Source organism: Hemiscyllium ocellatum, chromosome 44 (assembly GCF_020745735.1).
Source record: "Hemiscyllium ocellatum isolate sHemOce1 chromosome 44, sHemOce1.pat.X.cur, whole genome shotgun sequence".
Taxonomy (NCBI): Eukaryota; Metazoa; Chordata; class Chondrichthyes; order Orectolobiformes; family Hemiscylliidae; genus Hemiscyllium; species Hemiscyllium ocellatum.
In genome coordinates, this window is record NC_083444.1 from 24,935,993 (window position 1) to 24,962,724 (window position 26,732).

The 26,732-nt window shown below is 49.3% G+C and overlaps 1 protein-coding gene across 6 annotated transcripts in view; it reads left to right on the forward strand.

Annotated features, from left to right (window-relative positions):
- The first annotated feature begins 8,794 nt into the window (after positions 1–8,794).
- Positions 8,795–26,732, forward strand: part of LOC132835236 (arf-GAP domain and FG repeat-containing protein 1-like) — a 91,302-nt gene continuing 73,364 nt past the window's right edge. For 5 of the 6 annotated variants that reach the window (XR_009647290.1, XM_060854606.1, XM_060854609.1 and 2 more), the window contains exon 1: positions 8,795–9,098. Coding sequence is in view for 5 of the 6 variants with exons in the window: in XM_060854606.1 (XP_060710589.1) it covers positions 8,932–9,098 (167 nt within the window). In the remaining variant the exon portion in view is untranslated. The remainder of the gene's footprint in view (positions 9,099–26,732) is intronic. The other variant, XM_060854611.1, reaches the window with a different exon arrangement.

Below are 26,732 nucleotides of genomic sequence, written 5' to 3' on the forward strand. Positions count from 1 at the left end.
GATGGGGAGGGGAATGGGTCAGGGTGGGTTACTTTTCAGAGGGTCGGTATGGACTTGTTGGGCCGAAGGGCCTGTTCCCATACTGTGGGGATTCTATGAAAGACGATAATTCATGCCATCAAAGGTGAAGGGTTGGGATTACGAGTGAGGTGGTTTGCTTCAGTACTGGCCATGGGAACCCTCATGAAAACAATCAAAATTGGAAATTCAATCCAGATAAATGTGAGGGGATGCAATTGGGAAGACCAAATAAGTTAATGGAATACATGATGAGCAGTAGGACCCTGGGAAGCACTGAGGATTAGAGGAATCTTGGCACGCATGCCCACCAGTCCCTTATGGTATCATGACAGGTGTATAATGTAGGTTAAGACGGCATTAGCCGTAGAGGTTAAGAGCAGGGAGGTGATACTGGAAATGCATAAAATGTTGGTTAGGCAGCAGCTAGCTACTGTGCACAGTTCTGGAATCCAATTATAGGAGGGATTTGAGAGGGTGCAGAGGATGTTGCCTGGGCTGGAGCGTCTCAGTTATAAAGAGGCATTCGAAAGAGTGGGGTTGTTTTCCCTCGAGCAGAGGGGGTTGAGGGTGTTCATCATTGAGACGTAGAAAACTATGAGGGGCACAGACAGGAAGAAATTCTTCCCTTGATGTAGCAGATTAAGGCAAGGCGATAGAGGTTTAGAGATGTGAGGAAAGGCTTTTCTCACCCAGAGGCTGGTGGGTATTTGGAATTCACTGCTTGCAAGGTTGGTAGAAACAGAAACCCTCATTACATGGAAGAACGATTTAGATGTACATCTATGCTTCAAAGGCAAACATAAATATCAGTAAATAATTAAAGATTAGATTCCCTACAGTGTGGAAACAGGCCCTTTGGCCCACACCAACCCACCACAGAGTAGCCCACCCAGACCCATTTCCCTCTGACTAATGCACCTAGCACAATGGGTAATTTAGCATGGCCAATCCACCCTAACCTGCACATCTTTGGATTATGGGAGGAAACTGGAGCAAATCCACGCAGACACAGGGAGAATGTGCAAGCTCTACACAGACAGTAACCCAAGGCTGGGATCGAACCTGGGACCTTGGTGCTCTGAGGCAGCAGTGCTAACCACCGAGCCACCACGCCACCCAAGTTATCCCATTTGGTTCACCCCTGTCCTTTAGGGAAGGAAATGTGCCATCCTCACCTAGTCTGAACCTACACGTGACTCCAGGCCCACAACGATGTGATTGTCAGCTGAAGCCTGGATACTGTCCAGGCCTTGCTCCATTTGAACATGGACTGCTCTGGTATCTGCGGGGTGGCGAATGGTGCTGACCATTGTGCAATCTCAGCAAACAACCCCACTTTTGACTTCATGATGGAGGCAAAGTCATTCATGAAGTGGCTGAAGCCTAGGAATTGACCCTGAGGAACTCCTGCAGAGATATTCTGCAGCTGAGATGACTGACCTCCAACAACCACAGCCAATGTACTAGATATGTCTCCAACCAGTGGAAGAGATTGCCATCTGCTACCCATTGCTTCCAGTTTTGCTAGGGTTCCTTGATGCCACACTTGGTCATGTGTCAAGGGCTGTCCCTCTCCCCGTCCCTCTGCAGGTCAGCTCTTTAGGCCATATTTGACCCAAGGCTGTAATGAGGTCCAGAGCTGAGTGGCCCTGGCAGAACCCAGACTGGGCGTCACTGAGCAGGTTGTTACTGAGTAGGTGTTGTTTGATAACGCTGTTGATGACACCTCAGCCGTGTACTCCGACCCTGTACCTCCCAGCTGGCCGGAATATTGGCAAACATCTTTAATCTCTCCTTAACACAATGAGAAGTTCCCACCTGCATCAAGAAGACCACTATCATCCCAACACCAAAATAAAATCAGGCAGCATGCCTTAATGACTTCCACATCCATCATTATAAAGTGCCTGGAGAGGTTAGTAAAGGCACACATCAACTCCGGCCTTCCAGACTGCTTTGAACCACTGTAATACGCCTACTGTCACAACAGGTACACATCTCCCTGGCCCTACAGAACATCCTTGGAGCATCAGAACAACAAGGACACCTCCATTAGACTACTATTTATTGACTTTACCTCCGCCTTCAACATCGTAATTCCAACAAAACTCATCTCCAAACTCAGAGACTTAGGACTTTGCTCCCCGCTCTGCAACTGGCTCCTCGACTTCCTGACCCATAAACCGCACTCAGTGAGACTAGGCAACAACACCTCCTCCACATTAATCCTCAGCACTGGTGTCCTGCAAGGCTGTGTACCCAGCTCCTTACACACTCACCACTGTGTGGCCAAATTCAGCTCTAACTCCATTTACAACTCTGCTCGCGACACCACGGAGTGGGTCAGATCTCAAACAACGAGACAGAGTACGGGAAAAAAATAGACAACTTAAGATTAGATTCTCCACAGCATGGGGAAACAGGCCCTTCGGCCCAACCAGTCCACACCAACCCTTCAAACAGTAACCCACCCAGTTTCCCTCTAATATACCTAACACTACTGGCAATTTAGCATGGCCAATTCACATAATCTGCACATCTTTGGACTGTGGGAGGAAACCCACACAGACACAGGGAGAATGTGCAAACTCCACACAGACAGTCGCCCGAGGCTGGAATCGAACGCTGTGAGGCAGCAGTGCTAACCACTGAGCCACCGTGCCTCCCTGGTGGAAAGAAAGCTCTCCCTCGATGTCAGCAAAATGAAAAGCTGGTCATTAACTCCAAGAAGTGGAGTGGAGGGGATGCCTTAGTCGGTATCAAAGGGGCTGAGGTGGAGGTGGTCAAGAGCTTTATGTTGTCAGGAGTAAACATCACCAACAATCTCTCGTGGTCCATCCACGTCGGTGCTACGGTCAAGAAAGCACACCAACACCTCTACTTTCTCAGAAGGGTTAAGGAAATTCCGCATGTCCTCAATGATTCTTACCAATTTTTATCGATACACCATAGAAAGCATCCTATCCCGAGGCATCACAGCTTGGTACGACAACTGCTCTGCTCAAGTCGGTGAGGAATTACACAGACAGAGGTTGCTTGAAAAGCCCAGCAGGTCAGGAATGAGGAAGGGTCATCGGACCTGAAACATTAACCCTGGTGTCTCTTTGCAGACATTGCCAGCCCTGCTGAACTTGCCCAGCAATTTCTGTTTTTGTTTCTGATTTACATCATCCGCAGATCTTTCAGTTTTTATTTAGAGATTACAGAGAGCCCAGACCACCCTAAAAACCTAGCCTTCCTTCCAATGACTCCATCAATACTTCCCGCTGTCCTGGGAAAGCAATCAAAGACCCCTCCCGCCCTGGTTATACTCTCTTCCACCAGGCAAAAGATACAAAAATTTGAAAACACGTACCAACAGATTTGAGAACAACCTCTTCCCCGCTATTATCAGACTTATGAATGATTCTCTCATTTATGAGAGTTGAACTTTCTCGGCAGTCTCTCTGCAGCTGCAACACTGCTCTGCGTTCTGTTCTGTTACCCTGATATACCTACATAGGGTATGATTTTTCTGGTTGGCATGCAAAACAATACTTTCACTGTATCTCAGTACATGTGACAATAATAAATCAAATCATCTTCCACCATTTTACAGATGATCAAGAGTTCCTGATATAGCAGGACTTTGCAGTTTGGAATTGTTTTGTTTTTCATGCACAGGACGTACCTGGACAATTTTCCACATTGTCAGGTAGATGCCAGTGTTGTGACTGTACTGGAACAGCTTGGCTAGGGGAGCAGCAAGTTCTGGAGCACATATCTTCAGTACTATTGCCAGAAGGTTGTCAGGGCCCATAGCTTTTGCAGTACCCAGTACCGCCAACCATTTCTTGATATCACATGGAGTGGATTGAATGTGGCTGAAGAGGAGTATCTGTGGTGCTGGGGACCACTGGAGGAGGCCGAGATGGATCATCCACTGAAGATTGGTGCGAGACCTTCAGCCGTATCTTTTGCACTGATATGTTGGGCTCTAGCATCGTCGAAGGTGGGGATATTTGTGGAGCTTTCTCCTCCAATGAGTTGTTTAATCGTCCACCACCATTCACAGCTGGAGGTGGCAGGACTGCAGAGTTCAGCTCTGATCCGTTGAAGTGAAAAGGCAAGAAGCTGGGAAAAGGAATACAATGTTTAGAAAGCAGAACATTTCTGGCATGGTGAGGGATTGGAAAGTCTTGCTGTCCACAGGTATTAAAAAGACCAATATTCAGATAATGAAATTGGCAGCAAGGTTTTGAGATTCTGTTGTAAATGTACGGTTTACACAAACATTTTCTTGTGTCTTGAAGGCAGTCCCCACTGGGGAAGAACCCAGCTCTTGAACACAACGATCAATGACTATCACCAATTCTCAAACAAATGTTCTGGGTTACCCTGGAAGGGGATGTGTCCTTCAAAGGCAGAGAACATGAACTTTGTTTTTAGATTCGATTCCCTCGTGTAGAAACAGGCCAGTTGGCCAATAAGTCCACACTGACCCTCCGAAGAGTAACCAACCCAGACCTATTCCCCTATGTTTACCCTTGACTAATGAACCTAACACTATAGACAATTAGCACGGCCAATTCACTCTAACCTGCATATCTTTGGACTGTGGGAGGAAACTGGAGCACCCGGAGGAAACCCACACAGACTTTGGGAGAACGTGCAAACTCCACACAGACAGTCGCCTGCGGCTGGGTCCCTGGAGCTGTGAGGCAGCAGTGCTAACCACTGTGCCATCCCGGTGTTACAGAAGTCACAGAAAGCTATCAGGAAGGTGCAACAAACAATTTGGAAGGCGCAAGGTACGTTAGCCATTAGTGCATGAGGATCTATATACAAGTGTAATGATGTCTTGAGCTGAAAATGTGTTGCTGGAAAAGCGCAGCAGGTCAGGCAGCATCCAAGGAACAGGAAATTCGATGTTTCGGGCACAAGCCCTTCATCAGGCTTCATTCCTGAAGAAGGGCTCATGCCCGAAACGTCGATTCTCCTGCTCCTTGGATGCTGCCTGACCTGCTGCGCTTTTCCAGCAACACATTTTCAGCTCTGATCTCCAGCATCTGCAGTCCTCACTTTCTCCTTAATGATGTCTTGATGCAATTCTAAAGAACTAGGGTGAGGCTACACCTGGAGTACTGTGCTACCTGTGGTGAGATATACTTCCCAAAGTTCACCATATTGATTCCAGGTACGCTGGGATTATCCTATGCAGAAAGCTTTGAGATTACTGAGTCTCCTCAGTTCTGAAGAATGAGAGATAATCTTTTGGATGCTTTCCATGCATACAGTCTTGGAATAAAGAAGTTCCAGTTTGAACTGAGATGAGGCAGAGTTTCTTCACTCGCAGGGAGGGTGAATCTTTGGAATTCCCTACCTCAGAGGGCATTTGTGGCAGTTCAGTCATTGACCATGTACAAGACAGAGATACATTTCCAGACAGTAATTTGTCTAATCCTTTCATCTTTAACTCATCAGGACAGATGCTCAAGAATACCAAATCAAGGGGAAACTGACTTTTAAGGTAGATACATCCCCAGGGCTTGATGATATCTATCCCAGGATGCTGAGGGAAACAAAGGAAGAAATTGCTGGGACAAACAGCCAGGTTTCTGGTACTGAGACTGGCACCAATGGTACAAGGGATACATTAGGTCTCCATCCTATCGGAAGGATGTTGTGAAACTTGAAATGGCTCAGAAAAGATTTAAAAGACTGTTACCAGGGTTGGAGAATTTTTGCTATAGGGAGTGGCTGAATAGATTGGGGCTGTTTTCCCTGGAATATCAGAGGCTGATGGATGACCTTAGAGAGGTTTATAAAAGCTTGAGGGGCATGAATAAAGCAGAGGAGGTCTTTTCCCTGGGTTGGGGGGGATACAGACGTAGAAGGCATAGGTTTAGGGTGAGAAGAGAATGATATAAAAGAGACCTAAGAGGCAACTTTTTCACACAGAGGGTGGTACATGTATGGAATGAGCTGCCCGAGGAAGTGATGGAGACAAGTACAATTACAGTTAAAGAGCACCTGGATGGGTATATGAATAGGAAGGGTTTGGAGGGATATGGGCCGGGTGCTGGCAGGTGGGACTAGATTAGGTTGGGATATCTGGTCGGCATGGACGGGTTGGACCGAAGGGTCTGTTTCTGTGCTGTACATCTCTATGACCCTCAACGCTGCTTTGAAAACAGGGTAACTTTCAAGTTTTATATATTGATACTTTCAAGCACAGTAAATTTCAACATGTTTAACATTTTGAAATTCAGTAAAGAAACTTAAAAAGTGTATTTGTGGATTTAAAATTTAGTGAAAATTAATATGTTTTATTTAGCACTTTGGCAATATGTGCGATGAAATTTTTTAAATAGATTGTGGATTTTAAAATGATATTTTGCAAAATGGATAATTTTGCAAATGCAATGCTTATCCTTTTAATAATCAGGTTAATTGCCTTAAGTGCGTTATGGATGCAACAGCCCAGATTCCTGAAATTTCAACCCTGCAACTCCACCCTGTGGTCCTCCAGCCCCGCCCCTAAACCTCCAGCCCCGCCCCAAACCGCCAACCCCGCCTCCAAACCTCCAACCCCGCCCCTAAACTTCCAGCCACGCCCCCAAACCGCCAACCACGCCCCATAATTAAACAGATACGCCCCTAAACCTCCAGCCACGCCCCCAAACCGTCAACCACGCCCCATAATAAACAGACCCGCCCCTAAACCGTCAGCCACGCCCCATAATTAAACAGACCCGCCCCCAAACCTCCAACCCCGCCCCATAATTAAACAAACCCGCCCCTAAATCGCCAGCTACGCCCCATAATTAAACAGAGCCGCCCTTGCCCCGCCCAATAATTAAATAGACCCGCTCTAGCCCCGCCCAATACTTAAATAGACCCGCCCGTAACGCTCCAGCCCCGCCCCCTAACACCAACCCCGCCCCGAACCCTAGAAGCCCCGCCTCCTACCGGTCGAACCCTGCTCCTGACCTTCCCGCGCTGTCCCCAGTTCACCTGCCCCTCCAGCACCGTCCCTGACCCATCGATCCCCCAGCCCCGCCCTCTTGCGTACATCTCCTCACTTGGACCTCCGTACCGCCCTGCATTTACCCCAACCGGAGGCCCCGCCGGTCTTCCCGCCCCGCCCCCTGCCCTCCAATCCTATCCCATGCTCCTCCAGTTCTCAGTCGTCATAACCCACGCCCCGCCCCCCTGCCGCCGACGTCGATAATCAAAGTCTGTCCGGAGATCCTCCAAGCCCGCCTCGAGGTATCCCGCCCTGCACCTCCAGGCTTCCCATTGGTCCTCCAAACCCCGCCCCCTCCACCGCCAGCCACGCCCTCTCCTGGTCTCCCAGTCACCTCGCCGAGCCCGCCACCCCCCATTCCTACTCCCAGTTACCCACCCAGCTCCCTGGGCCTCCCCAATCCTTGCCTTTTCCCTGCACCCACATGACCTCCAGCCCCGCCCCCTGACCTTGCAGCGCCGCCCCTTCTGGTCCTCCAGCACCACCCCTGGTCCCCTCCCCCCTAACCCATCCTCTTCCCCCTCATCCTCAAGTCCCTCTCCGCGGCACCCCGACCTCCCGCCTGCCCTTCCTTCCCCCGTTCCTGCCCCTCCGCTGGTTTCCTAGACCCGCCCCATCCCTCCATCCCCACTCCCATCCCTGATCCATCAGCTCCGCCCCATCGACCACAAGCCCAGGCGCTTGTCCTCCAGCCTCCCTCCCCCCCTCTCCCTCCCTCCCTCCCCCCCTCTCCCTCTCTCCCTCCCCCCCCCCTCTCCCTCTCTCCCTCCCCCCCCCTCCCTCTCTCCCTCCCCCCCCCCCTCTCCCTCTCTCCCCCCCCCCCCCCCTCTCCCTCTCTCCCTCCCCCCCCCTCTCCCTCTCTCCCTCCCCCCCCCCCTCCCCCCCTCTCCCTCCCCCCCTCTCCCTCCCCCCCCCCCCCTCCCCCCCCCTCTCCCTCCCCCCCTCTCCCTCCCCCCCTCTCCCTCTCTCTCCCCCCCCCCCCTCTCCCTCTCTCTCCCCCCCCTCTCCCTCTCTCTCCCTCCCCCTCCCGTGCCGCCCCTTGAACTCTAGCCCCTCTCCTGATCCACCAGTCCCGCCCCCAGTCTTCCACTGGTGCCTCTGGTCATCTAGAGCAGCGCACTTATCCTCCATCAGCATCCCTCACTAATCCAGGCCCGCCCCGGTCCTCCACTCCTGCCCCAGTTCCACCGCTGGTCCTCCAGCCCCGCCCTCGGACTTCTCCGCCCCTAGTCCTCCAGCCCCGCCCCTAGTCCTCCAGCCCCGCCCCTAGCCCTCCTGTTCCACCCTAGTCCTCCAGCCCCGCCCCTAGCCCTCCTGTTCCACCCGAGTCCTCAGCCCCGCCCCTAGCCCTCCAGCCCCGCCCCTAGCCCTCCTGTTCCACCCTAGTCCTCCAGCCCCGCCCCTAGCCCTCCAGCCCCGCCCCTAGCCCTCCTGTTCCACCCTAGTCCTCCAGCCCCGCCCCTAGCCCTCCTGTTCCACCCTAGTCCTCCAGCCCCGCCCCTAGTCCTCCTGTTCCACCCTAGTCCTCCAGCCCCGCCCCTAGTTGCGTCACCCGGTCCCCCAGCACTGCCTTTGGTCTTAAAGTCCCGCCCCCGGCATATCTTCCCCACCCCCAGCATTGCCCTCTGTCCTCCAGGCCCGCCCCCGGTCATACAGCACCGCCCGCAGTAGTCTAGCCCCGCCCCTGGTCCTCCGGCCCCGCCCCTGGTCCTCCGCCTCTGGCCCCGCCCCCCGATCCTCTTGCCCCGCCCCTGGTCCTCCGGCCCCGCCCCCCCCGGTTGATTGACACGGTAATGGCGGCGCGGCGGTGCTTGTGAGAAGCGGGAGAGAGTGGGAGATCCGAGCCGCCGCCGCCGACGCCCAGCCCCGGCCCCGGCCCCGGCCCCGGCCCCGGCCGCAGGATGTCGGCCACGGCCCGCCGCAAGCAGGAGGAGAAGCACTTGAAGCTGGTGCGGGAGTTGGGATCGCGGCCCCACAACCGGCAGTGCTTCGAGTGTGAGCAGCGGGGTCCGACCTACATCGACATCACAGTGGGCAGCTTCGTGTGTACGTCCTGCTCAGGCATCCTGTGAGTACCGGGGCCCGGGGCAGGGGGCCTGGGGGCCCGGGGGATCGGGGCCTGGGGCAGGGGCCTGGGGCCTGGCGGGTACCCGAGACCGGGGCCTGGGGCCTGGCGGGTACCCGAGACCGGGGCCTGGGGCCTGGCGGGTACCCGAGGCCGGGGCCTGGGGGAGAGGGCTCGGGGCCTGGGGCCTTGCGGGTACCCGAGGCAGGGGCCTAGGGGAGAGGGCTCGGGACTTGGGAATACCTGAGACCGGGGACTGGGCCCTGGACCTGCTGGCTGAGGCCGAGGGTAATAGCTGAGGCGGGAGACTGCGGCCTACAGAGCCCTTGGGGCCTGGAGAGTACATGAGGCCCCAGCCTGGTGCTGGGGCGAGGGAGGGTGTGTGAGGGCCTGGAGTGGGCTAGGGAGGGAAGACCGGCTGCATCACAGGCTGCTGTGGGGCCCTGACAGCTCTGTGGTCCCTTGGCCTCAGGATGGACATTATATGCTAATGTGCTGAGGGGCAGCAGGGCAATAAAACCTGGGGAGTCCTCATACTGTGGGCACCTTGTGACTTCCTACAGCACGCACCGCCTGGACTGTATGGCTACAGCACTCTGTTCTGTACTGATCCTGTTCATTAGACACTCGCCATACCTGCACGGCAATAACTTGCTCAGTTTGGGTTCTGCCAGGACCACTCGGCTCAGGATGTCATTGCAGCCTTGGTTCAAACGTGGACAAAAGAGCTGAATGCTTGGGGTGAGGTGAGATTGACAGCCAGGAGTCCAGGACTAGAAGGCACAGGTTTAAGGCAGGAGAGGAAAGGTTTACAAGGGACCTGAGGGGCAACCTTTTCATGCAGAAGGTTGTGTGTGAATGAGCTGCCAGAGGATGTGGTGGAAGCTGGTACAACTACAACATTTAAAAGGCATCTGGATGGGTATATGAATAGGAAGGGTTTGGAGGGATATGGGCCAAGTGCTGGCAGGTGGGACTAGATTAATTTATGCTATTCACCATGGACGAGTTGAACCGAAAGGTATGTTTCAGTATTGTTTGTCTTTATGATTCTGTGGACAAGTGTGGCATCAAGGAGCCCGTAGCAAAACTGGAATAATTGAGCATAAGGGGGCAAATTTAGCAGTGGTTAGAGTCATTACTGACACGTAGGAAGATGGTCATCGTTGTTGGAGGTCAGTCATCTCAGCTCCAGGGCATCTCTGCAGGAGTTCCTCAAGGTAGTGCCCATGGCGTAGCCATCTTCAGCTGCTTCATCACGACCTTCCTTCCATCATAGAGTCAGTTGTAGGGATGTTTGCTGATGATTGCACAATGTTCAGCATCATTCGTGATGACTCAAATGCTGAAGTAGTCCATATTCCAACACCCTTCCCCACCCCCACCCCCCCCAAGTCCCTCCTCCCTACCTTTTATCTGAACCTGCTGGACACACTTTCCTCATTCCTGAAGAAGGGCTCGTGCCCGAAACGTTGACTCTCCTGTTCCTTGGATGCTGCCTGACCTGCTGCGCTTTTCCAGCAACACATTTTCAGCATATTCAAACACAACAAGACAGCACCCAGGCTTGAGCTGAGAAGTGGCAAGTAACATTAATGCCACACAAATGCCAGGCTATGACCATCACTAAAAGACATTCTGCGTTCAGACATTTGGCACTCAGTGGCATTGCCATCTCTGAATTTTCCACTATCAACATCCTGGGAGTTATCATTGATCAGGAACTCAACTGAACTCATCACGTCACAGGATTTATGTGATTACACGAATAGGTCAGAAGCTAGGAACACAGTGGCAAGTACCTCTTGATGTCTCAAAATGTGCCCACCATTAGGGCGGCACGGTGTCTCGGTGGTTAGCACTACAGCCTCACAGCGCCAGGGACCCAGATTCGATTCCAGCCTCGGCCAACTGTCCGTGTGGAGTTTGCACGGTCACTCCGTGTCTGTGTGGATTTCTGTCGGGTGCTCTGGTTTTCTCCCACAATGCAAGGATGTGCAGGTTGGGTGGATTGGTCATGTGGGTGGCATGGTGGCTCAGTGGTTAGCAGTCCTGCCTCACAGCGCCAGGGACCCAGGTTCGATTCCAGCCTTGGGTGACTGCGAGGGTTTCCTCCCACAGTCCAAAAAAAATGTGCAGGTCAGGGTGGATTGGCCATGCTAAACTGCCCATAGTGTTAGGTGCATTAGTCAGAGGGGAAATGGGTCTGGGTGGGTTACTCAGAGGGTCGGTGTGCACTTGTTGGGTCAAATGGCCTGTTTCCACACTAGGGAAACAAATCTAATTTGCAAGGCACAAGTTAGGAATGTGAAGTAATACTCCCTACTTGTCTGAATAAATGCTGCTCCAACAACACTCGAAGGATGACCTTGTCCAGTACAAATCAATCAGTTTGATTGGCACCGCATCCACAAGCATCCACCCCATCCGCCACTAATTCGCTGTTCCATTACTGTCACTGGGGCAAATCCTGGAATTCCCTCCCTAATAGCATTGTGGGTCAACATAGAGCAGGTGGACTGCAGCAGCTCACTACCACCATCGCAAGGGCAACCAAATGCTGGCCAGCCAGCAATGCCCACATCCCACAAACATGAATAAATAAATAAAAGCAGCCTGCTTGAACTGTTTGACATGTACTCTGGTTCTCCTCTGCAGGGTGTGTGTGCAGTGTGGAATGTGTACAAGGCCAAGGCCAGTCAACTGGGAATAAAACACTTTTTTTGTTTAGAATCCTACAGTGTGGAAGCAGACCATTTAGCCCCTCAAGTCCTCACTGACCCTCTGGCGAACATCCCACCCAGACCCATTCCTGGAACCCTGTATTTCCTATGGCTCATCCACTCAGCCTGCACTTCCCTGGGCACAATGGATTATTTAGCCTGGCCATTTCACACAGCCTTTGGACTGTGGGAGGAAATCACTGGGAGGATGCTGACGCAGACACGTGGCGAATGTGCAAACTCCACGCAGACAGTTATCCGAGGCTGGAATCGAACCTGGGGCCCTGGCGCCGTGAGGCAGCAGTGCTAACCACTGAGCCACCGTGCCGCCCTTTTTCTGGAGCAAATAGTGTGTTTTCTGTGACTGACTCATCAAAATAAATGTAACATACTTTTAAGGCATCTTATTCTTGAGTTCATCTCATAGTACATATAACACAAATGTAGAGATCATAAATAGTTTACTGAGTCATTAGATACTGCACGAGGTATTCTGACTATACCACACGCTGTGATTATAGTGCATTTATAGATATAAAAGACTATATTGAGGTTGTGTTCTGTCTATCCACGATACTGAATGATACTAAGTACCGTAGTAAGTATTGGACGTGTACAACAACTATCCTTTGTATTGTCCTGATAATACACTCAATTGTAATCCAGAAACAGTTGGAGCTAAGTCATATTTGGCAATATTAGGACAGGTGCCTAAAAGCCTTGTCACTGAGGAGGGTTTTAACTCTGAGAGAAAAAGTCTGAGAGTAAGGCTGGAGAAAGTTATAGTGTTAGGAAAAGGACGATGCCTTAATATTTAGGAACACAACAGGTAGCTGAATTCCTTTGGCATCATCTTCCAAATCCATTACCTCTACCATCTAGAAGGGCAAGGGCAACCGATACATGGAAACTGTATCTCCTGCAAGTTCCCTCCAACCCACACACCATTCTGACTTAGGGCTATATCACTGTTCCTTCAGTGTTGGTCAGTCAAAATGCGAGACTTCCTCCCCACATGCATTGTGAGCTAACCACAGCAATGGGTTATGGTGTTTGGAGAAGGAAGCTCAAACCTGGGCTGGGAATCAAATGCTTCCCCAGCCATTGACACCCATATCTGTTGTATGAAATTTAAAAAAGACTTGAGCAGTGGGTGATTGGTATGGGTGTCCAGAAAAGCAGTACTCTCGGGCAAGAGGTATGATAAACCCTGAAACCACAGTAGATACGATGCTGCCCTTTATTGGTTGGGGAAATTGAGTAAGGAGTCAGGATGTTGTGTTGCAGCTCTATAAGAGTTTGGTTATGCCCCACTTTAGACTGCATTCAATTCCGGTTGCCACATTACAGGAAGGTTGTGGAGGCTTTGGAGAGGGTGCAGAATAGGTTTACCAGGGTATGGCCTGAGCTACAAGGAGAGGCCGAACAAACTAGGGTTGTTTTCCCTGGAGTGGCAGAGACTGAGAGCAGACTCTGGTCCATAAACCAATGAGCTGCATGGACAGGGCTATCAGTCACAATCTGTTTCCCAGAGTTGAAATGTCTAAAACAACACGGCATGCATTTAAGGTGAGAGGGAGCAAGTTCAAATGAGATGTGGGGGACACTTTTTTTTATACACAGTGGAAGGAGTCTGCTTTGGTGGTGGTGGTGGAGGCAGATATGACCAGGGTGCGTAAGAGACTTTTAGATAAGCCCATGAATATGCCAGGAATGGAGGGATATAGAACAAGCAGAGGCAGAAGGGAATAGTTTAGTTTGGCACAGCATTGTGGGCCGAAGGGCCTTTTGCTGTGCTGTGCAGGTCTACGTTCGATGACTGAGGTTTCACTCGAAGTCGGGTCAGGTAGAAATTCAGTGCAAAAAAAACCGTTGTAGAAATCTGAAAGAAAAGCAGAAATTGGTAGAGAAACTCAACAGGTCTGGCAGGATGTGTGGGGTGAAAGCAAGAGTTAATGTTTCTGATCCAGTGACCCCCCCCCACCCCCAGAAGTGATGATTATGCAGGTTTTCACTGAACCATAAAATATCTACGTGCAGGTGACCTTCGGTTTAGACCTTCGGTGTGGATTTGGAGGAACTTTGAGGGATGAAGGAGAGGCACGCAGGCTGAGGGTGGGAATCTCGTATCTCAATGCCGAGGATACCGATTCTGGACTCCTGAGCAACCCCAGCTTTAAGCTGATGCATAGAAGGAGGGCAGGTGGACGAGAAGTAGTGTCAGGCAATGGGAAGGATAAGAATACAAATAAGATTTATGAAAAATATTTTCCAGCCAGGCATAGCTGGGCCAGATGATGGAGGTGAAAGGAGTCAGGCTCGTCGATGTTGAGAGTGCAGGGACATGAGCTCAGTTCAGGATCAAATGGAATACACTGGTTCACTGGAGAGAGAGAGAGGAGGATGTGAAATTGGTTGTAAACCTATTATACTGGGAAGGAATGCTTTTAAAGTGGCCTGTTTTTAAAGTCTCAAAGGTCTGGCTACTGAGGCTGTTTAGTGAAGGATTCTGGGATTGCAAATTTAATGAGGGCCTGTACCAGGGTTGATCAGATCTGCAGGAAACATTTATCTTCAGAGAACAGACCATCGGGTAGAATCTACCCTATCCCTGCAGCCCTGCATTTCCCATGGCTAACCTACACACCCCTGAACACTCTGGGCAGTTTCACATGGCCAAACCTGCCAACCTGCACATTTTTGGACTGTCGAAGGAAAAGGGAGCTCCTGGAGACGCGGGCTGAATATACAAGCACCACACAGACAGTTTCCCGAGGCTGCAATTGAACCTGGGTCCCTGGAGCTGTGAGGCAGCAGTGCTAACCACTGAGCGACAGTGCTGCCCCTTGGAAAAACATTTCCAACACTTTAAATGAAGCGTGACACAGTTTTTTGATCCTGATCAAAGATGGAGTTGATCTGAGGTTGTGAAATCTTAGAACAGTGAAGGGTACGCAGTGGCTTTGTGCTAATACCATTGTGCTAGCAATCCAGAACCCTAGGCCAGTGGTCTGGAGTCATGGGTTTGAATCCCACAATCAGTAGGCAGTGAAACCTGAATTCATTAAAATCTGGAAATCACGCGACGGTTACCATTGTCAAAAGTTGTATAAACCCACCTGGTTCACTGATGCCCTTTCGGGAAGGATTTCTACCGTCCTTGTTTGGTCTGGGCCTACGTGAGACTCCAGACCCACTTGACAGTTTGGGATGGGCGATAATTGCTGGCCTGACCAGCTCCATCCACTCGCTATGAATTAATTTCTACAGTGTGCAATGGAGAAGACCATTCAGCCCATCGGGTCTGAACCAGCTCCTTCCTAATAATCCCTCTCCTGTATTTATTCTAATGCCCCTTTTACATGCTCACTCACTGACTGTGCCCACCAGCTGACCTGGCAGCATCTTCCAAACATTCACCACTGGATTCCTTAGAATCGTTTTGCTCATGCCCACTGTGTCAATCATCCTGAACTTGTCCCATCTGGTTGTCAGGGCTTTGGTCACTGGGCATTTTCCTAGTTAACCCTTCGGTTATTTTCAAATGCCACACGTCCTTCAGTTTGCCCGCGTGTGCGCTGCACCGTGAAAGATCGGAACGTTACACAAGTGCCAGCCATGAACGCGATTTGAATTTCTCCTGCTGAAGGAGCAGATGTATGATTGCTGAATGTACTCGTGCCCTGGAGCTCTTTGCAGCCAGTGCAGTGAAGGCAGAGGGGTGTGCAGGCCAGTGTGTGCAGTTACATCTGAATGCTGCCACAGTCGCACTGGCTGGCATCACAGGTGGAGGGCTGAATGGCCTCCTCCAGTTCAGGAGTAACATCCAGCCAGCCCCCGCAAACTGATTAGGAGATTTGTTTGAAAGTTGTGCAGCAGTTTGTCTGGAATTGTGGTCCCTGGAGGTGAGGAGCAAGCAGCAACCTGGCTGAGGCAGTCGTTTCTTGATTGACTGGGAGTTAAAGGTTAGGCGAAAGTGAGGACTGCAGATGCTGGAGATCAGAGTCCAGATTAGAGTGGTGCTGGAAAAGCACAGCAGGTCAGGGCAGCGTCCGAGGAGCAGGGAAATGAAAGGTTATCTGGGGCTGGGCAGAAAGTGGCTGGCAGCTTCAAGTGGATCAACCATAAGTCAATGTCCCCACCGGCCCGAGGGGCTGCTCTTCCTCCTAACCTGGATCACCGGCCCCGGGGGTGTTTGATGTTGACCAGGCCATGCTTTACCTCCAATATTGTTGAGGGATCTTTAACCTCAGTAAGTTGAGGTTCTCTGCCTCACCAAATGGATAACATTTCCAACAAAGTGACACTAGTCAGGCGTGGACCTTATCCAGTCCTTGGGTTTGAAGCAGAGCTGGGAGTTGCACCTTCCTGACTGAAGCTGTGCCCTGGTTGAGGCAGGACAGGAATACCGTGTGTGATGCAGCTGAGCCTGTGATAGCTTGCGATGCCCTGATATCCTGAGTGCGAGTTTAATTCGTCTACGTTCTGACTCAGAAGACATTTCTTTGTCTTTAGCAGCCTCTGAAACTCATGCAACTAATGACCGTAGATGTGATGATCTCAGCACCTCTGTGGTGAGGTGAGGAGGCTGTCTGGCAGGTTTCTTGTCTGATTTGGATAGGTTACTGTGGTTAGAAAATATAACCCATCTCGATGTCTACATTACTGATCTGCTGCAGCTTGTCACTTCATGCTGTTAACAGCACCATATGAACTTTTTAATCGGTTAGAGGCATTGCTGATTGGCCAGGGAGCAGTTCAGGGTGAACTTATTGTTGTGGGTCTCGTCACATGATGACAGATTTCATCATCTAAAGCATGTTAGTAAACCAAATAAATTTTCATAATTTTAAAACAATCAGCATTGCTTACCATTCAGCCAATGGTAGAATTGAATTGAATTGAATTTCATTGTCTGCTGTAGTGGGACTTGAACCTCGTCCCCAGGAGTTCTGCATTGCTGGTCATTGACATTATCAGCACACCATCTGTCCTATTCTTGGAAACATGCAAAATATTACTTTACATGACCAAACAATCTGCTTTTCTCTCTCTCTGTCTGAGAAATTATCTTCTGAATACACTGCTGCCTGGGATACACTTCTAAAGGTACCGGCTCCTTCCTGTACCTGAATCCTCACTCAAACAACTCTGTGCACTCTCTGTGCTCCTCCAGTTCTCAGTTTCCAACAGTGTTGGCCATGCCTTCAGCTTCCTGGGATTTTAGCTCCCTTATTCCTTCCTTAAACCTTTCCACTTTTTTCCATTTAAGATGCTCCATAAAACCTACCTCTTCGGCTTAAACTTGGTCATCTCAGGGAGTCCTAGAGATGTGCAGTGTGCATTCAGACCCTGTAGTCCCATTTGCCAGCACTTGGCCCATATCCCTTTAAACCCTTCCTATTTACACACAATCCAGCTGCCTTTTGAATGTTGTAATTGTACCAGCCTCCACCACTTCCTCTAGCAGCTCATTCCATACACGTACCACCCTCTGCGTGAAAAAGTTACCCCTTAGGTCCCTTTGATATCTCTCCCCTCTCACCTTAAACCTATGCCCTCTAGTTTTTAACTCCCCTACCCTGGGGAAAAGACCTTGTCTATTACCCTACCCCTGCCTCTCATGATTTTATATCCCTCTCTAAGGTCACCCTTTCAGCCTCTGGTGCTCCAGGGAAAACAGCCCCAGCCTATTCAACCTCTCCATATAAACTCAAACCCTCCAACCCTGGCAGCATCCTTGTCAACCTTTTCTGAACCCTTCCATGTTTCACAACATTCTTCCTGTAGCAGGGAGACCAGAATTGAACGCAGTGTTCCAAAAGTGGCCTCAGTGATGTCCTGTACTGAAGCAACATGACCTCCCAATTCCAATATTGAATGCAGTGACCAATGAAGGCAAACATACCAAACAACACCTTCACTACCCAGTCTACCTGCGACTCCAGTTTCAAGGTTTCTTTGTTAGACAATGCTCCCCAGAACTTTTACTATTAAGTCCTGCCATAATTTGCCTCCCCAAAATGCAGCACCTCACATTTATCCAGATTAAACACCATCTGCCACTCATCAGGCCATTGGCCCATCTGATCAAGGTCCCATTGTACTCTGAGGTAACCTCCTTCACTGTCCACACACCAGCAATCTTGGTGTCATCTGTCAACTCTCTATACGTCCCTCCTATATTCACATCCAAATGTTTTATCTAACCGACAAAAGTAGGGGACCCAGCATAAATCTTTGTGGCACACTGCTGGTCTCCGGTCTCCCTCCACCACCGCCACCCTCTGTCTCCTGACTTTGGGCCAACTTTGTATCCAAATGGCTACGATTTCCTTTAACAAAGCCAACATTGACTATCCCTAATCAGTCCTTGCCTTTCCAAGTACACGTAAATCCCGTCCCTCAGAATCCCCTCCAGTAACGTACCCACCACTGACATCAGGCTGACCGGTCTCCAGTTCTCTGGCTTTTCCATATAACCTTTGTTCAATAATGGCACCACGTTAGCTAACCTCCAGTCTTCCGGCACCTCACCCTTGGCTATCGATGATACAAATATCTCAGCAAGGGGCCCAGCAATCACTTCCCGAGCTTCCTGCAGAGTTCTAGGGTACACTTGATCCACCTTTATACATTTTAAGGTGTCCAACACCACCACCTTCTGTAATAGATGGGCACTTTTCAAGATATCACCCTTTATTTCCCCAAGTTCTCCAGCTTCCATGTCCTTCTCCACAGTAAACACTGATGCAAAATATTCAGTTAGTATCACCCCCGTCCCCTGTGGTTTCACACACAGTTAGCCTTGTTGATGTTTAAGAGGTCCTATTTTCTCCCTAGCTACTCTTTACTCATGAAGGTATTTGTGGAATCTGTTTGCATTCTCCTGTTTGCCAAAGCTGTCTCATGGTCCCATTTTGCCCTCCTGATTTCCCTCTTGAATATACTCCTCCTGCATGGAAACAGATCCTACAGTCCAGCCTGTGTCCATGCTGACCATCATCCCAAACTAAACTAGTCCCTCCTGCCTGTGCATTGGCCCCTATCCCTCTAAACCTTTCCTATTCATGAAATTAGCCAACTGTCTGTCAAACATTGTAACTGTACCTGCATCCACTGCTTCCTCTGGAAGTTCATTCCACACATGAACCACTCTGTGTAAAAAAAAAAGTTGCCCCTTGTGTCTTTTTAAAATTTTTCTCCTCTCGCCTTAGAAATATGACCCGTAGTCTTGATACTCTCTGAGGGATTCCCACGATCCCAGCTGTCTATACCTGACACCTGCTGTCTCCTTTTACTTGAGCAGAGCCTGAATTTCTCCAGTCGTTGAGCATTCCCTCCACCTACCGGCCTTGCCCTTCCCAGTCACAGGAACGTACTGCCACTGGACTCTTGTCTCATTTTTGAAGGCCTCCCACTTTCCAACTGTCCTTGACCAGTGACCATCGCCCCCAGTCATCTTTTGGAAGTTGTTGCCTACGACCATCAAACTTGGCTTTCCTCCAATATTGAGCTATAACTTTTAGATCAGGTCTATCCTTCCCCATCACTATTTAAAACGATGAGAATTATGATCATTGGCCTGAATGTACTCTCCTGCTGACAGCTAGGTTACTTGTCCTGCTTTATCTCTTCTGAAATCTAGCTGTGACTTGGTGACCAAGTTATCATTGAATTATTGTGAAAGGCAGGGTGTAGTGTTTGAGCCCATGCCTTTCTCATGTATATTTTTTAAAAGCCTTCTTGGGATGTTTAAGTCCGCCCTTTATTGCTGAGAGAATAGTTAACAGGCAGGCACATTGCTGGGGTCTGGAGTCACCTGGGGGAATGCAGGTTTCCTTTCCTAAAGGCTATTCATGAACCGGATGGGTTTTCCTAACAACTGTCCCTGGTCATCATTAGATTCTTATTTCCATTTTTTTTTAAACTGAACTCCAATTCAACCATCTGTCACTTGAACCCAGGTTCCTGTACACTTGGGTTTCTGGATTAATAGTACAGTGATAATACCACAAGGTCATCACCTCCCCTTGGTGTTTGTGTGAGAGGCTACACGTGGTTATATATCTGACAGAGCCACACCGCTTGCCTAGTCACCAGATGAATAATAGCCACAAGTCGGGGTGGGAAGCGCTGCGCTCTTTGCTGTTCCCTCCTTCGTAAACCACAGACACCAAGCTAGCGCTGTACGAGCAAGGTTGGCTGACCGTGCAGCGTGGCCTACGTGACTCAGTCACTCCCACCCTTCAGCCGTCAAGGCTGCCAGAGGTTACCAGCACTGTCGATGAACCTGAAGTGGATGAAAGTGGAAGCTTGAAGTGTACAATGCCAGTGGGAGGCACTTAGTTTTTTAATGTCAAGGTTAGATTTCCAGCACCACTCTGATCTTCAGCATCTGCAGGGTTTGCTTTTGCCTACTTGGTTTTTAATGTTTGAGCAATAGCATTGCTGCAAGCACTTACATGTTGTACTGCAGGACGTTCAACTGTGGTTAGATTAGATTACATTACTTACAGTATGGAAACAGGCCCTTCGGCCCAACAAGTCCACACCGACCCGTATACCACCTACATTTATCCCTTCACCTAACACTACGGGTAATTTAGCATGGCCAATTCACCTAATTGGAACATTTTTGGATTGTCAGAGGAAACCGGAGCACCCGGAGGAAACCCGCGCAGACACGGGGAGAATGTGCAAACTCCACAGAGAGTCACCTGAGGGGGGAGTTGAACCCGGGTCTCGGGCGCCGTGAGGCAGCAGTGCTAACCACTGAGCTACTGTGCTGCTCGAATGTGTCAGGCAATTGAGTTAGTTTGTCATCTGTTGTTGCCTTGGAAAAGACTGACAGCGGTTGTCCTTGCATTTAGCTTCCCTTCCTTGGGGGTGTTTTCTGGATGGCTCATTATATTTGCTTTTGCTTTCGAATGGATTGGGGAAAGCAGCTGGTGGTTTTACCCGTGAGTGCTACCTCTCCTCCAGGCTCAGAATTCTCTCTCGTTGTGGTCCCCCTTCCCTAAGGGATCTGACACAGTTAGATTGCCAGTTGTCTGTTTCTCATTGTACAGTTTCCAGGCCAGGACGGCTCTCCTCCAGTTGGGTTGCTAACATATTTATCCTGAAAACAATTCTGTGTACACTATAACAATTCCTCCTCTGTGGCATTGTTACTGATTGGATTTGATTTGTCCGATCTGTGTGCGTATTGTTGCATGTGCACATTGTGGGCATATTGTTGCCCATAAATTACAGCTTTACTTTTATTACTTGCACCTGTACTTTCTTGTTTAATGCCTTTCCACTCCTCTTGGGGGGGGGGGGGGTGGGGTTTGTGTCCAACAACCACATTTGCTTGCTCTCACTAGGTGTTTCTCCATTTTACCCATACAAGATCCCACTTTCCTGGGGCTAATATCTTTCCCATTGCGTTAATATTCTCTTTAGCCAACAATGGTAGCCATCTCCTGTTCCTTTTCGCCACCCTGGTCACCTTGCAGCCACGTCTCCGTTATTCCAACTATCTCGTGCATTTTTTTTTAACCCGGCTGGTCAATCCACTTTCTTTCACAATGTTCTGCCCTAGGATCAGGCCAGACCTTGTTCTTAGTATTTCATTGTGGCAAGCTGCCATTCTCCAGCTTAAGCTTCCACTTAAACTTGGGGGTTCAGAGTGAAGGAAAATGTGTATTTACTCTGCCAAGTTTATCTCGTTGTCGAGCCAAATCTCATTCCAAGTAGCACAGGCCAAAGCTTCTGTGCAGTGGTGAGGGAGGGCCACGTCATCTGAGATCCTCCTCTCCAGTTATGAGGTATTAAACTCAGCAACTCCTGCTCTGACCCAGCTCGAGGAGACATTTAACCTTCCACAATCTGAAGGAAAAAACCAGCAAAAGTTCTCCTGGTGTTTGAATGAAGGTGACAACTTGGCACTTCAGTCTCGTGCATCCCAAAAGTAGCAGCCAGACCAATATTCCATTTCTCTGCTTTATTGTGAGAGTTTAATTTGTGCAAATTAGTTGCTTCATTTGCCTACACTTTGTTTGCACTTTAAAGCACCACGGGGAAGCATTTTGCAGTGCTAGAGAAATAGGAGGGGCCACCTAACGAACAGCTCTGGTTTGTGGCCAATCCCCTCACTGTCATCCCGGTAAAGGACTAGTCAGACGTTTGATTAAGTTGCCATGTTTTACCCTTCCTTTGTCCTTCAGACTTGCATTTTTGTAGCACCGTTTGCAACTTTGGTTGTCTCACATTTTCCCCCAACAATTGATGCTGTCCAAAGAACAGAGAAAATTCCAGCACAGGAACAGGCCGCGCCGATCTAGATGCTCTCTCTAAATCTGTCGCTTATTTTCTCAGGATCTGGATCCCTCTGCTGTCTGCCCATTCATGGATACATCTTAATGACACTATCGTGCCCACCTCTAACCACCTCTGCTGGCAACAAGTTCCAGGCACCCACCACCCTCTGCGTGAAGAACTTCCCACGCATATCTCCCTTAAACCTTTCCCATGTTAGCTTGAACTCGTGACCCCTCTCCAGGAAAATGTTTCTTGCTATCCACCTGCCTATACCTGTCATTATTTTGTAGACCTCAATCAGGTCCCCCCCCCCCCCAACCTAATAATCCTATAATCCTAATAATCTACTCAACCTCTCCTCATAGCTAACACCCTCCTGACCAGGCAGCCTCCTGGTGAACCCCCACTGCACCGTCTCCAAAGCACCCACATCCTTTTGATAGTCATGGAGATATACAGCATGGAAACAGACGCTTCTGTCCAATGTGGCGACCAGAACTGTACGCAGTATTCCAGATGGAAAGTTTTATACAACTGTAACATAACCTGCCAACTCTTGTACTTAATGCCCCTCCCTAAGAAGGAAAGCATGCCATATGCCACCTTTAGGGTACAATGGACCTGATCGCCCAGATCTTTTATTCATATCTAAGAAGTAAGAGGGTAACTAGAGCAAGGGTTGGTCCACTGAAGGATAAGGAAGGGATGTTGCCTGTCGAACCTGAGAAAATGGGTGAGATTCTTAATGGTGACTTTGCATCAGTGTTCACTGAGGAGCGGGACATGATGGATGCTGAGATTAGAGATAGAAGTTTGTTTACTCTGGATCAGGTTGATATAAGGAGGGAAGATGTATTGGGTAGGTTAAAGGATATTAAGGTGGACAAATCCCCAGGACCGGATGGGATCTATCCCATGTTGCTGAGGGAGGCGAGAGAGGAAATAGCTGGAGCCCTGACAAATTTCTTTGTAGCATCCTGAAATACAGGTGAGGTGCTGGAGGACTGGAGAGTTGCTAATGTTGTCCCCTTCTATAAGAAGGGTGGTAGGGATATTCCAAGTAACCGACATAAGTGATGGGAAAGTTGCAGGAGAAGGTTCTGAGGGATAAAATCTATTTATGTTTGGAAAAGTATTTGCTTATCAGTGATAGGCAACATGGTTTTGTGTGGGGGAGATCGTGCCTTACCAACTTAATAGCATTATTTGAGGAAGGGACTACGTTGATAGATGAAGGAACGGCTGTAGATCTCATTTACATGGACTTTAGTAAGTTGTTTGATAAGGTTCCCACGATAAACTAATAGAGAAAGTGAAGTCACATGGTGTGCAGGGTATTCTAGCTAGGTGGATAGGAGACAGAGTACTAGTTGAAGGGAGTTTCTCGAAAGGGAGAAAGGTGACCAGTGGTGTTCCACAGGGGTCAGTGTTGGGGTCACTGTTGTTTGTAATATACATCAATGATCTGGAAGAGGACACTGTTGGTCTGATCAAGCTTACAGATGACATGAAGACTGGTGGAGTGGCAGAAAGTGTAGGGGGCTGTCAGAGAATACAGGAGAATATAGACAGGCTGGAGAGTTGGTGGAGAAGTGGCAGATGGGGCTCAATCCAGACAAATGTGAGCTGATGCATTTTGGGAAGTCTAATTCTAGAGCGAACTGCACTGTAAATGGAAGGGCCTTGGGAAAAGCCGACGAGCAGAGAGATCTGGGAGTTCAGGTCCCTTGTAGCCTGAAGGTGGCTGCACAGGTGGATAGAGTGGTCAAGGTGGCATATGGTATACTTGCCTCCATCGGACGGGGTATTGAGTATAAGAGCTGGCAGGTCATGTTAACATTGTACAAGACATTGGTTCGGCCACATTTAGAATACTGTGTACAGTTCTGGGCGCCACATTACCAAAAGGATGTGGACCCTTTGGAGAGGGTGCAGAGAAGGTTTATGAGGATGTTGCCTGGTATGGAAGGTGCTAACTATGAAGAGAGGTTGAGTAGGTTAGGTTTGTTTTCATTAGAAAAAAGGACTTTGGGGGGGAGACCTGATTGAGGGTCGCTCTTGAATTGGATCTTTCAAAATATATCACCTTACATTTTCCTGGATTGAACTCCATCTGTCATTTCTCTGCCCAACTCTCCAATTTATCTATATTCTGCTTTATTCTCTGACAGTCCTCTTCACTATCTGCTACATCACCAATGTTGGTGTCGTCTGCAAACTTCCTAATCAGACCACCTATACCTTCCTTCAGATCATTTATGAACATCATAAAGAACAGTGGTCCCAACACTGATCCCTTCAGAGATTAGATTCCCTACAGTTTGGAAACAGGCCATTAGGCCCAAGAAGTCCACTCTCACCCATTTCCTTACATTTACCCCTGTCTAATACACCTAATGCTATGGGCAGTTTAGCATTGCCAATTCACCTGGACTGTAGGAGGAAACTGGAGAACCTGGAGGAAACCCACGCAAACTTGGGGAGAATGTGCAAACTCCACACAGATAGTTGCCTGAGGCTGAAATCAAACCTGGGTCCCTGGTGCTGTGAGGTAGCAGTGTTAACCACTGAGCCACCGTGTCGATCGCTGGGGAACACCACTGGTCACAGGTCTCCATTTTGAGAAACTCCCTTCAACTAGTACTCTGTCTCCTGTTGCTCACCCAGTTCTTTATCCACCTAGCTAGTACACCCTGGACCCCATGTGACTTCACTTTCTCTATTAGTTTACCGTGGGGAACCTTATCAAACGCCTTACTCAATTCCATGCATGTGACATCTACAGCCCTTCCCTCATCAATCAACTTTGTCACTTCCTCAAAGAATTCTGTTCAGTTGGGAAGACATGACTAACTTTTTGAACTGTTAAGTTGTAACACAGGAAATACAGATTTAATGATCTGGATGGCCTCTAGTGCTTAGTGTTTCTGTGGTTGTAAATGCAGCAGCGAATTTGTGTCCAGCAAGCTTCAGTATAATAATCTGGGGTGTTCATATCCAGCTGGCAGGGGGTTTGGGGTCCTTGGTTTAATACCTGAGCTGAAGTTTTCCCTCAATACTGGAACTGGTATTGTCAGTGAAGAGTCTTTGTCCTCGAGCCTGTGCGTTAGGCCATAACCCCACATCCATCTGACTGGGGTGAAAGTCCACTGCACGCTGAGACCTAAGAATCTTTTGTAACATCTGCTGTTTGTTTTGCAAAGTCCAGTTTTAGAAGCTGAAATGTAACAATATTTGGGGGGGGGACAAAAGTAAAAGTCTGGAAGGCAGCTGGGGATGGGCCAGCTCTTTGTCAGGACCAGCACTGGGGCATGTGGCCATGGGTTAGGTGTTTCATACTCACATTCCCATCTACTCCCCACTTACTGGGCAGCACAGTGGCTCACTGAAAACCTGATGTGTAAAAGCAAACGGGTGGGAATCTGAAATAATGGTGGAAAAGCTGAGCACCTGAAGAGTACACGCCTCAAACCCCAAAATGGCTTTTCTCCAGGAAGCATTTGAATTCGTAGAAAGCACTTGCCTTTTGTTTACCCCGGTGAGCAGAGAACTGTAATTCCACTCATACAGACTTCACCTGATCGGCTGCACACGTGCGTGAGGGAGGACTTGAAATATGACAACTAATAATGGGTGGGTCAGTGGTTAGCTCTGCTACCTCAGCGGTTTGATTCTAGCCTCTGGTTCCTCTGTGTGGAGTTTGTAGATTCTCATCTCTACATAAGTTTCTGTGGGGTGCTCCCATATTCCAAACAGGCAGCTTAGACGGATTAGTTGCTGGGTTTAGATTAGATTACTTAGTGTGGAAACAGGCCCTTCGGCCCAACAAGTCCACACCGACCCGCCGAAGCGCAACCCATCCATTCCCCTACATTTACCCCTTACCTAACACTACGGGCAATTTAGCATGGCCAATTCACCTGACCTGCACATCTTTGGACTGTGGGAGGAAACCAGAGCACCCGGAGGAAACCCACACAGACACGGGGAGAACGTGCAAACTCCACACAGTCAGTCACCTGAGGTGGGAATTGAACCTGGGTCTCTGGCGCTGTGAGGCAGCAGTGCTAACCACTGTGCCACCGTGCTGCCCACGAGATATGGGGGAATTGTGGTTCTGGGTGTAATGCTGTTGAGAGGGTCGGTGCAGACTCAATGGGGCAAATGTCCTGATCCTGTATAAACGCTGTGATTCTGAACTTGAGTCTCTTGTCTACCAAGTGTCTTTCCACTTCTACCTTTTAAAAATATTCAATTAATCCACATCCACCAGCTTTTGAGGCAACGTGTTCAAGAGTTGCACAGCCCTCAATTTTTTTTTCTGTCTGAAAAAGATGACCTTTAATTTTAAATCAGTACGGTCACAAGAGGAGACCTCCTTCCCATGTCCACCTTGTCAAGATCATTCAGGGTCTTCCACATTTCAGTTAAAAGCCTTTCATTCCTGATGAAGGGCTTTGGCCTGAAACGTCGATTCTCCTGCTCCTCAGATGCTGCCTGACCTGCTGTGCTTTTCCAGCACCACACTGATCTAAACTCTGGTTTCCAGCACCTGCAGTCCTCACTTTTGCCTTGTACATTTCGACTAAGTCAGCTCTCACTCTCTCAC